This window comes from Trichomycterus rosablanca, chromosome 26 (assembly GCF_030014385.1).
Source record: "Trichomycterus rosablanca isolate fTriRos1 chromosome 26, fTriRos1.hap1, whole genome shotgun sequence".
Lineage (NCBI taxonomy): Eukaryota > Metazoa > Chordata > Actinopteri > Siluriformes > Trichomycteridae > Trichomycterus > Trichomycterus rosablanca.
The window spans coordinates 5,738,018-5,751,298 of NC_086013.1; the positions used below are offsets into that span (position 1 = coordinate 5,738,018).

Sequence of the window (13,281 nt, forward strand, 5' to 3'; positions counted from 1 at the left end):
ACTGGGCTAAAGGTAGGCAACACTTTTCACGACAGCCACACACACATAGGGTAATTTTCTAACTACAATTAACTCCACTGCATGTCATTGGACTGTGGGAGAAAACCCATACGGATACAAGGATATCTATCACTATCCAGATGTGAGGATCTAACCCGGGTCGCTGAAGCACTGCGGCCCCAACACATTTCCATTTAAATAATGACGAACAATCGAATCTGTTGGTTACCTTTATTGTACAATTTGCATTTTGAACATGAATTCATCCCTGTATGTTCCAGATTACATATCCTACTCAGAAAAAAGGGGGGATTCTGCACGAACCTAGTCTAAAAATGACTTGTTGCCATGGCTACTCTGGCGAAAGCATGAAAGGGTAGCACAGACCCGATAGCCGAGCCATATGAAAATACGCCGCTGTGTTTAAAAAGAAGCCGATGCTGTGTGTTATCGACATAACGAAGGTTCCTTTCTGCTTTTAATAACAAGGTTTTTCATGTCTGGGTTGAAATGGAAATGTGTTTCGACACAGTTTTCGCTTAAAGCGGATTAGACATTTGTTTGGTCTCTTAAGATTAATGGAGCTATTTCTGATTTGGGAAAATACAACCCCAAATGTTCCGTACATTTACTTTGACTTTTATTTGATTGCAGACAGGATGAACCTGAGATATTTCATGTTTTATCTGCTCAACTTCATTACATTTGTTAATATACCTCCATTCCTGAATTACAGGCCTGCAACACATTCCAAAAAAAGTTGGGACGGGGGCAATTTAGGGCTAGTAATGAGGTGAAAAAACTAAATAATTATGTGATTCCAAACAATTGATTGTAATCATGGTTTGGTACAAAAGCAGCATCCAGAAAAGGCTGAGTCTTTGATGAGCAAAGATGATCAGAGGATCTCCAGTTTGTCAACAAATGCGTGAGAAAATGATTGAAATGTTTAAAAACAATGAACCTCAAAAAAAGATTAGAAGGGATTTGCATATTTCTCCCTCTACAGTGCATAATATCATTAAACGATCCAAGGAATCGGGAGGAATTTCAGTGCGTAAAGGCCAAGGGTGCAAGCTTAAGCTGAACGCCCGTGATCTTCGATCCCTCAGACGGCACTGCATCAAGAACCGCCACTCAACAATAGCTGATAGAACCACATGGGTGAGGGATTACTTTGGCAAACCTTTGTCAAGCACTACAATACAGAGTTACATGCACAAATGCCACTTAAAACTTTACTGTGCAAACAAGAAGCCTTATGTTAACCATGTCCAGAAGCATCATCAACTTCTCTGGGCTTTGAGGCATCTAGGATGGACCATCACACAGTGGAAACATGTATTGTAGTCAGATGAATCAGCATTCCAGGTCTTTTTTTGGAAAAAATGGATGCTGTGTGCTCTGGACCAAAGATGAAAAGGACCATCCAGACTGTTATCAGGAACAAGTCCAAAAGCCAGGGTCTGTCATGGTATGGCGCTGTGTCAGTGCCCTCGGAAAAGGTCATTTACACTTCTGTGATGGCAGCATTAATACAGAAAAGTACATTGAGATCTTAGAGCAACATGTGCTGCCTTCAAAACATCATCTTTTCCAGGGACGTCCATGCATCTTACAACAAGACGATGCAAAACCACATGCTGCACACATTACAAAGGCACGGCTGTGGAAGAAGAGGGAACGGGTACTGGACTGGCCTGCCTGCAGTCCTGACCTGTCCCCAATAGAGAATGTGTGGAGAATTTTAAAACGAAAAATGCGACAATGACGACCCCGTACTGTTACACATCTTAAGACGTGTTTGCAGGAAGAATGAGACAAAATAAAAGCTGAAACACTAAATCACTCTTTCACCTCTGTGCAAAAACGTATTTTAAGTGTGGTGAAAAGGAATGGCAACATTACAAAGTGGTAAATGCTTTACTGTCCCAATTTTTTTGGGAATGTGTTGCAGACCTGAAATGCAGGAATGAATGTTTAGTAATAAATGAAATGAAGTTGAGCAGATAAAACATGAAATATGTCATATTCATCCTGTCTGCAATCAAATAAAAGTCAAAGTGAATGTAAGAAACAAATGAATGAAATGAACAGTATCAATTATATTTCTTTCATATTCTTATTAGGTCAGCTCTCAGGAGGGAAGTTAATGGGATCATCCAAGCACTCGGTGATAGGTGTGCTGAAGGTGGCATTCTTCTTGAAGGGATTATCCCTGGTTTTGATGGCTGTCACTCCCTGTAAAGTAAATAAAAACAGAAAATAAAACATATATTTATATTTCTCAACAGTCTCTTGTTTATTTGAATCTTTATGAATCTAATAGTTTCTGTAAAAATGTTTTTGTGGGGTGCCCAGGTGGCGCAGTGCGATTTTCCGCTAGCACACTTGAAACTCGGCGTTGCCACCAGTCAGCTGGGCGCCATCTAGCGAGCATAACTGGCAGTGTCTGCAGCAGACACGTCTCTGCTAGGGCGGGATGACCGGACTATGTGGGTGGGGTCTTCAAACGCTGTGTAAGGACCCTGATTAGCAGATAGAGATACGTCTGTGCAGAGTAGATAGGTGTAAAAGGGTTCTGCTAAGGGCTGTGTGCGGGTCGGAGGAGGTGTGAGCAGCAATATACACACCTCGACTGCAATCAGGGATCCTCCAGCAGCGGAAAACAAATTGACTATGCATAATTGGGAGAAAAGGTCCTGGGATTGATTCCCAGATGGAGCGGGCCGGGTCCTTTCTGTGTAGTGTTACAATGGATGGATGGATTGATTGATTCACTGGGTGAAAGGCAGGAAACACCCCGGACAGGTCACCTGTCCATCACATGGCAAACACACACACACACGCACACACACACACACACACACACACACACACACACACACACTAATACCTAGGGGGACTTTAGTATCTCCAATTAACCTGACTGCATGTATTTGGACTGTGGGAGGAAACCGGAGCTGAGACATGGGACAGTAACACCCTGGATGGAACACCAGTCCATCGCAGGGCAGACACACATACACACACCCATTCACTTATAGGGAAATTCAGTATCTCCAATTAACCTGACTGCATGTTTTTGGACTGTGGGAGGAAACCGGAGCTCCCAGAGGAAACCCACGCAGACACGGGGAGAACATGCAAACTCCGCACAGAAAGGACTCGGACCGCCCAGCCTGGGGACCGAACCCAGGACCTTCTTGCTGTGAGGCGACAGTGCTACCCACTAAGCCACCGGGCCGCCCTTATATTAATTTATTATATTTATTTTTATTTCTTTATTTTTATTGGGATTTTAATGTCATGTTTTACACACTTTGGTTACATTCAGGTAGTTACTGGTTACACAAGATTCATAAGTTCACATTTAATGTCAAACACAGTCATGGACAATTTTGTCACCTCACTGCCTCACAATTTCACCTCACTGCATGTCTTTGGACTGGACCGAAGAAACCCACGCAGACACGGGGAGAACGTGCAAACTCCACACAGAAAGAACCCAGAGCCTTCTTGCTGTGAGGTGACAGTGCTACCCTCCAAGCCATTGTGCCACCCAGGGGGTTAAATAGTTTAATTGCAAATGTATATATATATATATATATTAAATACACTACCTGAATCTTTATTTGGTTTTCACTCCAATACGTGATGGCCTGGTCAGTTTTGTAGTCACGGTCCTAAAAACACAAATGTCACACATATCAGTGTCAGTTTACATGCATAACAATAATCAAGCTATTATTAGATTTATTATTCAAGCACATGTGTAAGCACCTTATTCAATATCAATAATATAAATTTTTCCTTACATAAATAAACTCTATTATCATCAAAATACTCCAAGCATGTACACAATCAAACCTTTTTATAACTGTGCTTGTGTGGAGAAGATGAGAAAAAGTCAATCTTGGTCCACATATGGTAATAAATACTGCTATACTGTATGTATCAGTGGGTTCCAAGGTAGAGCAGGTTCGGTCCTTTCTGTGTGGAATTTGCATGTTCTCCCAGTGTGTGTGAGGGTTTCCTCTAGGAACTCCAGTTTCCTCCTACAGTCCAAAGACATGCAGGTTAGGTGAATTGAAGGTGTTTGTGTGAGTGCGTTTTCCATGTGATGGACTGGTGACCTGTCCTGGGTGTTTCCTACCTTTCGCCCAGTGAATTGTACCCAATTGTATCACCCTCCTAAACATTTACATTTACAGCACTTATCCAAAGTGACTTATAGTATACAGCCCAAGCAATAAAGGGTTAAGGGCCTTGCTCAAGAGCTCAACTGTGGCAACCTGTTAGTGGTGGGGTTTGAACCAGCACCCTTCTGCTTACTAGTCCAGTACCTTAACCACTACGCTAAAACTTCCCTAAACAGGGACTATTTCTACATCCCTCTGTTTTAAACTGCCATAACACTAAAACCACCTCCTTGTTTCTACACTCACTGTCCATTTTATCAGCTCCACTTACCAGACAGAAGCACTTTGAAGTTCTACAATTACTGACTGTAGTCCATCTGTTTCTCTACATGCTTTTTAACCTGCTTTCACCCTGTTCTTCAATGGTCAGGACCACTACAGAGCAGGTATTATTTAGGTGGTGGATCATTCTCAGCACTGCAGTGACACTGACATGGTGGTGGTGTGTTAGTGTATGTTGTGCTGGTATGAGTGGATCAGACACAGCAGCGCTGCTGGAGGTTTTAAATACCGTGTCCACTCACTGGCCAATCTATTAGACACTCCTACCTAGTTGGTCCACCTGGTAGATGTAAAGTTAGAGACGATCTCTCATCTATTGCTGCTGTTTGAGTTGGTCATCTTCTAGACCTTCATCAGTGGTTGCTGTTGGCTGTATATATTTTTGGTTGGTGGACTATTCTCAGTCCAGCAGTGACAGTGAGGTGTTTAAAAACTCCAGCAGCGCTGCTGTGTCTTATCCACTCATACCAGCACAACACACACTAACACACCACCACCATGTCAGTGTCACTGCAGTGCTGAAAATGATCCACCACCCAAATAATACCTGCCCTGTAGTGGTCCCGACCATTGAAGAACAGCATGAAAGGGGGCTAACAAAGCATGCAGAGAAACAGATGGACTACAGTCAGTAATTGTGGAACTACAAAGTACTTCTATATGGTAAGTGGAGCTGATAAAATGGACAGTGAGTGTGGAAACAAGGAGGTGGTTTTAATGTTATGGCTGATCAGTGTATATTAACCTGATGTTTAATAAACCTCAGACTCAGGTTAAGCTCTTTCTATGGGTTCTTCAATCATTAAACATTAATAGATTTACTTATTTGAAATACAGACGTTTCTGTGTATTTCCTTAAGAAACTAAATGACCCACAATTACCAGAAACCATTCAGGACTGTAAGTGCACAGACCCTACTTTATAGCAGATTATTAAAATACAAAAGTATCTGGTTATTTCATCCATGTCTGTACTTTACCAGGTTTTACTGAATATAATGCAAATGAAATGTCATCGTTCTGTACAACATAACGAACACTAAGTGCAGTGACTCACCGCGGACGGCGCTGGTCGGACGAATCGGAAGCCCTCCGCTGCGTAATCGGTTCTTGTTACAGAGCACAACTCGGGGGCTGGAGGCTCAGGGTTGAGCTCTGCTTTTATCTGCTCACTGTAAGACAGAGCTCAGTTTGAAATGAACTCAAAATGACTCCAACCTTCTGTCTTTAAAATCACTGAGTCGAAATATGACTGAGTTTCTGTTTTATAGAGGTATGTAGGAGTGCAGACTGGACTACTGGGATTGGTGCTGTGATGCATGGTGAGATTAGGCAGATGGCTAGGTGCTTTATTAAGGCTGGTCCATAGTGGAGGTCAATGCACAGGCTAACAAAATACTCTATATGGACAGAAGTATTGAGACACCCCTTCTAATTTTTGAATGAATGTATTTCAGCCACAACAATTAAAACCACCTCCTTGTTTCTACACTCACTGTTTATTTTATCAGCTACAGTTCTACAATTACTGACTGTAGTCCATCTGTTTCTCTGCATGCTTTGTTAGCCCCCTTTTATGCTGTTCTTCAATGGTCAGGACCACCACAGAGCAGGTATTATTTGGGTGGTGGATCATTCTCAGCACTGCAGTGACACTGACATGGTGGTGGTGTGTTAGTGTGTGTTGTGCTGATGGAGTCTTCAAACACCTCACTGTCACTGCTGGACTGAGAATAGTCCACCAGCCAAAAACATCCAGCCAACAGCGCCCCGTGGGCATGGTCCTGTGACCACTGATCAAGGTCTAGAAGATGACCAACTCAAACAGCAGCAATAGATGAGCGATCGTCTCTGACATTACATCTACAAGGTGGACCAAATAGTCAGAAGTGTCTAATAGAGTGGACAGTGAGTGGACATGGTATTTAAAAACTCCAGCAGCGCTGCTGTGTCTGATCCACTCATACCCGCATAACACACACTAACACACCACCACCATGTTAGTGTCACTGCAGTGCTGAGAATCATCCACCACCACCAATACCTGCTCTGTGGGGGTCCTGACCATTGAAGAACAGGGTGAAAGCAGGCTAAACATGTATGCGTAGAAACAGATGGACTACAGACAGTAATTGTCGAACTACAAAGTGCTTCTATATAAAATGGACAGTGAGTGTAGAAACAAGAAGGTGGTTTTAATGTTATGGCTGATCAGTGTACCTACAGTAGGGACCTACAGTAGGGAAGGGCCTTTCATGTTCCAGCAAGACTGTGCCACCGTGCACAAAGCAAAGTCTACAAAGACATGAAAAAAGCTTGGTTCAAAGATTCTCCAGTAGCCTACACAGTCAAGTCATGTTTATTTATTAAGCGCTTTCAAAGACATAAAGTGTCGTCCAAGGTGCTATCCAACTGAGTCTTTCTTGACCAACATTAGTGCCTAGGCATACAATGCTCTTTTGACTGAATGGGCACGAATTTCCACAGACCTCCTTCAAAGTCTTGTAAGAAGCCTTCTCAGAAGAATGGCTGTTATTATAGCTGAAACGTTATTATCACATCAAGGTCACTGTATTTTAATACCATTTGGTTTTGAAATGGGATTTCCAACAAGCTCATGGTGAGGTGTCCAAATACTTTTGATCATACGGCGTATATGCACTGGAAATATGTTAAATTACAAAGAAAACAATGTTAAATACTTGTGTCCTGTCGCTCAGGTGGCGCAGCAGTAAAAACACACGCTGGAACCAGAGCCGGGATCTCGAATACATCGTATCGAGTCTCAGCTCTGCCTGCCGGCTGGGCCGAGCAGCCGCTTAAACAACGATCGGCCTGTTGTTCAGATAGGGGTGGGATATTTGACTGATGCAATTATGACTCTGCTGGCTGATTGATGGCGCCTGCACAGAGATGGGAAAAGAGTGCTGTCAGGGTGTGTCTCTCCGTACACAGTGCTGATCTGCACTGCACTCGTCAAAGTGTAGGTGACAAGATGCATACGGCTGCTGCCCTTGTGTCCGAGGGGGCGTGGGTTAGCTTCGTTCTCCTCAATCTGAGTGCGGATCGGCATTGGTGGAGAGGAATAATGACACAATCGGGCAACTGGACGTGTTAAAAGTCAGGATAAATATATACAGTATATACAGGTATATACTGTATATATATATATATATATATATATATAGAATAAAACACTTGTTTCCGGGGGGCCGTTTATCGTTTAAATTTCTGCTTCATGATGGCTCTAAAGCTATGATGATCATTTCAAAGACCATGAAGCAAAAAAAATTTTTAAGAAATCCCTCCCTAAAAATGGTACAGCAATGCTCCAACAGGTTAGTTTCTGTCCAAAATGTGTCAGCTAAGGTTAAGGCTAATTAACCCCTTTAATTGAACGGCCGCTCAGGTGGCGCAATGGTAAAAACACATGCTGGAACCAGAGCTGCCTGCCAGCTGGGCTGAGCGGACACATGAACGACGATTGGCCTGTTGTTCAGATAGGGGTGGGATATTTAAAAAGGATAGGGACTCTCTCATGACTGATGCAACTATGACTTCTGCTGGCTGATTGATTGTGCCTGCACAGAGATGGGAAAAGAGTGCTGTCAGGGTGTGTCTCTCCGTACACAGTGCTGATCTGCACTGCACTTGTCAAAGTGTAGGTGACACGATGCATACGGCTGCTGCCCACGTGTCGGAACTGAACTATGAAAAGTGACCAAGACTGAAATCCATCATAATTCACCCCCTGTTTTGTCTAGCTGTAACAGGAAGTGTGGGAGGCTGCTAAAGCATCTCTTCAGACAGGATGAGGTAATCTGTCCTATTTCCTCAGTCAACCGAAGTCCTGTTCGGATCATTACCTTATGCTTTTGATAAGGTGCTTCTCCAACAGCTCAGCACGTAATCCTAGAATACAACACAGACACAGTGTAAATAATGGGAGTCTTATCAGTGTACATGATCACAAAAGACTTGTAGGTGTTTGTTGCTTTAATATTTCTCTTGGTTAGTGGTGGTTCAACAGGGCTGGCAAGTAGAACTGAGAAGAAGGTCCTGGGTTTGATTCCCAGGTAGAGTGATCTGGGTTCTTTCTGTGCAGAGTTTGCATGTTCTCCCCGTGTCTGTGTGGGTTTCCTCCTACGATCCACAGACATGCACTCAGGTCAACTGGAGATACTAAAATTGCCCTTAGAAGTGTGTGTGTGTTTGCACTGTGATGGTCTGGCGCCCTGTCCAGGGTGTTTCTGTGTGCCTTGCGCCCATTGAGAGCTGGGAAAGGCTTCAGCACCCCCCATGACCCTGATCAGGATAAGCAGCTGTGAGTGAGACTTCCAATTAATCCCTGAGGTTGAAAGCATAGCGTTTGTTAGATATAACTGATTTCATACAGGGGCGGCATGTTGGCTCGGTGGGTAGCACTGTAGCCTCACAGCAAAAAGGTCCTGGGTTTGATTCCCAGGTGGAGTGATCTGGGTCCTTTCTATGTGGAGTTTGCATGTTCTCCCCGTGTCTGTGTGGGTTTCCTCCCACGATCCAAAGACATGCAGTCAAGTCAACTGGAGATACTAAAATTAGAATCTATACTAAAAAATAGATGTGTGTGTGTGTTTGCACTATGATGAATTGGCGCCCTGTCCAAGGTGTTTCTGTGTGCCTCGCGCCCATTGGGAGCTGGGAAAGGCTTCAGCACCCCCCATGACCCTGATAAGGATAAGCAGCTTACAAAGTGAATGAGTGATTTAATTAGTAGGAATTCCAATATATTATCGATTTTATAAAAAGGGGAGCACTGGGGCTTGGTGGGTAGCACTGTCGCCTCACAGCAAGAACGTCCTGGGTTCGATCCCCAGGCGGGGCGGTCCGGGTCCTTTCTGTGTGGAGTTTGCATGTTCTCCCTGTGTCTGCGTGGTTTTCCTCTGTGGGCTCCGGTTTCTGCCCACAGTCCAAAAACATGCAGTCAGGTTAATTGGAGACACTGAATTGCCCTACAGGTGAATGGGTGTGTGTGTGTGTATGTGTGTCTGCCCTGCGATGGACAGGCGCCCTGTCCAGGGTGTTACTGTGTGCCTTGCGCCCATTGAAAAGCTGGGATAGGCCCCTGCACCCCCCGCGACCCTGATTGGATAAGCGATAAAGAAGGTCCTTTCTGTGTGGAGTTTGCATGTTCTCTGGGAACTCCGGTTTCCTCCCACAGTCTAAAGACATGCAGTCAGGTACACTGGAGATACAAAATTGCCCCTATTGCTTGTGTGTGTTTATCCTGTGATGGAGTGGCGACCTATCCAGGGTGTTTCCTACACTTTGCCCAGTGATCTGCACCCACCATGACCCTGACAAGAGTAAAGCGGTGGTAAAACAGACAATGAATGAATGAATAAATGATGTTATACATCCGGTAGCAATAAGTGTAGTGGAAACGCTTTAAGATTAGGAATACTGTGTGTATTCCTAGCAGATGTTTTAGGGTCTAAGGTGAAATCCGATGCAACAAATGTAGTAAGAACTCCCTGGTGCACTGTAATTTATATAAATATACATAATCACAGACAATCTGTGTCTTAATGAGGCACTTAAGACATGACGATCAAAAAATTAACGCAGATTATAAGCAAAATACAAATGAATAAAAACAGCTATAGTGTTTACCTTTCTGTCTTATTCGTGTGCCTTTGGGGTCGGTGAAAGCCACTTTCAGAGTACGTTCTCCATGCACTGTGCCACTGTGTCCATTTTTGTGGATTTGTGATCTGGGCCCAGTGTTGTCCTGCAATGCAGTCGCCCTCTTAAACACACAGAGGAGACTAGTCATGCTTTTTATTGACATTTGAATGAGGTTGTAAGAATAAACGCTGCAAAAATAGCAAGACGTAAGAGGTCTGTTCTGTAGCCTTGTTCAGACTTATCTTGATGTCATGTATTTAAAAAAAAAAAATTCTGCCTTTTCTAACCTGTACCTGACTGAAATGTTGTTCAGTCAGTACCTAGATGGGAGACCACCTGGGAATACTGAGGGCTGTAAGCCTATTTTTTTGAGACAGTGGTAGCCTAGTGGATAGAGCTTTGGGCTATCAACTGAAAGGTTGGGAATTCGAATCCCAGCTCTGCCATGCAGCCACTATAGGGCCCTTGAGCAAGGTCCAGGGGCGACTGGTTGTTAATATAGCTGGAGATCAGTATTGCTCATTGCTGTGGAGGTATTTCAGCCCACTTTTCTTTGTGGAATTGCTTTAATTGAGCCACACTGAATATGAACTAGCTGTTAAAGATTATTTTACAACATGTTGTGTAACTGAACTGATGTGTTCCCTTCTAACCATTTAAATGGGAACTTGCTCTTGTGCTTCAAACTGGTGTCGTATTGCACAACCCAGCTGGGCTTCAGTTTCATAACATGGACCAATTACCAACAATCCTTTTTTTTTTTTTTTTAGAATTTTTAGTTTTTAAGTGTACAGAATTTTGCCCATGTCTTCACTATAAAAGCTTTAAGTTGACTGCTTCACTTTGATGGTAAAAGTTGTGAGATAACTGATATTTATTATTTCAAAATAATATGTTTTGTGCATAATCTGAAATCATGTAGCTTTAGAAATATGCAGTAACTCTAGAAAGCAGCAATTACTGTAAGTTTAGTCTCATTCTAGTTAGACAACTTTCAGAAACACATATTACATCCAAAAAAATAGAAAAACACTCCTCCAATACAAACAGAATATATTAAACTATATCAAGCATGGCTTATGCTATTACACACTAAATACCCAAACGTATGTGGACAGCCTTTCTAACTATAATTGTCTGGCTGTTTTAGTCACACCCACTGCCCAAAGGTGTTTAAAATCATTTATATAAAATACATAGCATGCGAGTTGAGGAACTCCAGCGGTGTGGAGTGGAGGCTGTTATGGCCGCAAAGGAGGTGGGAGCAACTTCATATTGACTTCATTTTGGAATAGGATGTTTATCAAGCTCAAAATCAGGTGTTTATATAGTTTGTCCTTATCGTGTATATAATGTATAAACAGCTAGGTGTGAACACAGCGTACTGATGCACTCAGGTCACAGAATTCAGTCGGCATTGTCGGGCGGCACAGTGGCTCGGTAGGTCCTGGGTTCGATCCTCGGTCCGGGTCATTTCTGTGTGGAGTTTGCATGTTCGTCCCGTGTCCGTGTGGGTTTCCTCCGGGTGCTCCGGTTTCATTCCACAAACCAAAGACATGCAAGTGAGGTGAATTGGAGACACTAAATTGTCCAAGACTTTGTTTGACAATAAACTTGTGAATTGATGAACCTTGTGTGATGAGTAACTACTGTTTCTGTCATGTATGTAACAAAAGTGTAAAATCCTAATAAACAAACAGTCTGCATTGTCAATTTTTAAACTGAATGTCCCTTTATTCTAAGACTGAAGAGTTGACAGGGGTATTTATTTTCATATATTTATTTTAGTGAGCAGAATGTAATAAATACAAGTTAATAAAGGTCAAATCTACTGCACGCTACATGTACGGAACACTGTGACCGTACGATAGCCCTGGCAAACCACTCACCTCTTCCGCCCAGTTCGCCGGTGTGTTTTCCATGTTAATCCCAGAGAAATGTATTGAAATGACTATTTTATCAAAGCGCTTTTTAATTAGCACCTTATTTTTAATTTTAAACTTAAATAAAGTAGTTTAACTTAACGTGCCAAACAAGTTGCATGTATATCCTTCCGCCTCAGCATGCGTTGCCATGGTGAACGTAAACAAAAACAACAGGCACATCTTTCGCATCACCAGGCAGTAGAAGAACTAGGTTGATAAAACTCATTATTATTTTAACTTTTAACTGTAATTTTTACTGCCTTATACACATTTGTATTAGTATTTAAAAATAAACAATGTTAAGTTTTACAGCTTGATTCCATAGACTAGTATTACTCCTATTAAAAAGTGTGTAGCACATTTGTACAGAATACACACTAATATAAGTGTGACGACTCGTCTGACCACAAAACAAATGTCCACTTTTGGTCTTTTGGTCCATCTCAGATGACTTTAAGCCCAGAGAACTCATCGGCGCTTCTGTGCAAAATTAATATATGGCTTTCTCTTTGCAAAATACAGTTTCAGGCTGCATTTCCTGATGCAGCGGCGGACTGTGCTAAATGACAATGATTTTCCGAAGTACTCCCAAGTCCATGTGGCTATGTCCATCTCGGTAGCGTGGCGGTCACTCAAGCAATGCTTGAGTACTGAGGACTCTGTGTTGATGGTCATGCACAATACACATCAAAATTTCTGATGACTCCCTGAATCTTTTCATGATCCCCCAATCACCCACATTCTTTGCAATTTTATGATGATAAACATTGTCTTTTATTTGACTGACATTTCTCTCACAAAGTTTGGCACAAAGTGGTGAACCACGACCCATCCTTGATGGCCTTACATGTTAATCCGCTGTGTGTGTACGTATGTGTGAGCATGCGTATGTATGCGCCTGTGTGTGTGAGTAAGCATGATTGTGTGTCAGAATCTAAGTGTGTTGGTGTATGTATGTCTATGTGCAAGTGTATGTGGATTTATGTATGTGTGTGTGTGTGTGTGTGTGTGTGTGTGTGTGTGAGTGTGCGTGTTAGTGTATGTGCATGTAAGTTTGTGTATGAGTGTGTGTGTGTATATGTGAGTGATTACGTGTCACAGTCTAAGTGTGTGTGTGTGTGTGTGTGTATGTACAGTGGGGCCAAAAAGTATTTAGTCAGCCACTGATTGTGCAGGTTCTCCTACTTAGAAAGATGAGAGAGGTC

At 42.7% G+C, this 13,281-nt stretch overlaps 1 protein-coding gene across 2 annotated transcripts; it reads right to left on the bottom strand.

Annotated features, from left to right (window-relative positions):
• Positions 1-217: 217 nt before the first annotated feature.
• Positions 218-12,222, bottom strand: spag8 (sperm associated antigen 8). 2 transcript variants are annotated; one of them, XM_062988763.1, is made up of 7 exons: positions 12,041-12,222; positions 10,137-10,272; positions 8,351-8,396; positions 5,542-5,656; positions 3,871-4,058; positions 3,624-3,686; positions 2,086-2,241 (listed from the first exon to the last, which is right to left on the bottom strand). In XM_062988763.1, exons 1-6 carry the CDS (start codon positions 12,071-12,073, stop codon positions 3,632-3,634), a joined length of 573 nt encoding a protein of 190 aa, XP_062844833.1. In that variant the 5' UTR covers positions 12,074-12,222; the 3' UTR covers positions 2,086-2,241; positions 3,624-3,631. The 2 variants fall into 2 exon arrangements, with proteins under 2 accessions (XP_062844834.1, XP_062844833.1); XM_062988764.1 differs by lacking the exon at positions 3,871-4,058 and having other exon boundaries at positions 218-2,241.
• Positions 12,223-13,281: the final 1,059 nt, after the last annotated feature.

Coding starts and splice junctions, on each gene's coding strand:
- spag8 (XM_062988763.1), bottom strand. CDS start 12,073: ATGGAAAACACACCGGCGAACTGGGCGGAAGAG. Junction 4,059..5,541: donor TCCGACCAGCGCCGTCCGCG/GTGAGTCACTGC, acceptor TTTGGACTGTAG/GAGGAAACTGGAGTTCCTAG. Junction 3,687..3,870: donor ACAAGCACAGTTATAAAAAG/GTTTGATTGTGT, acceptor TTGTGTTTTTAG/GACCGTGACTACAAAACTGA.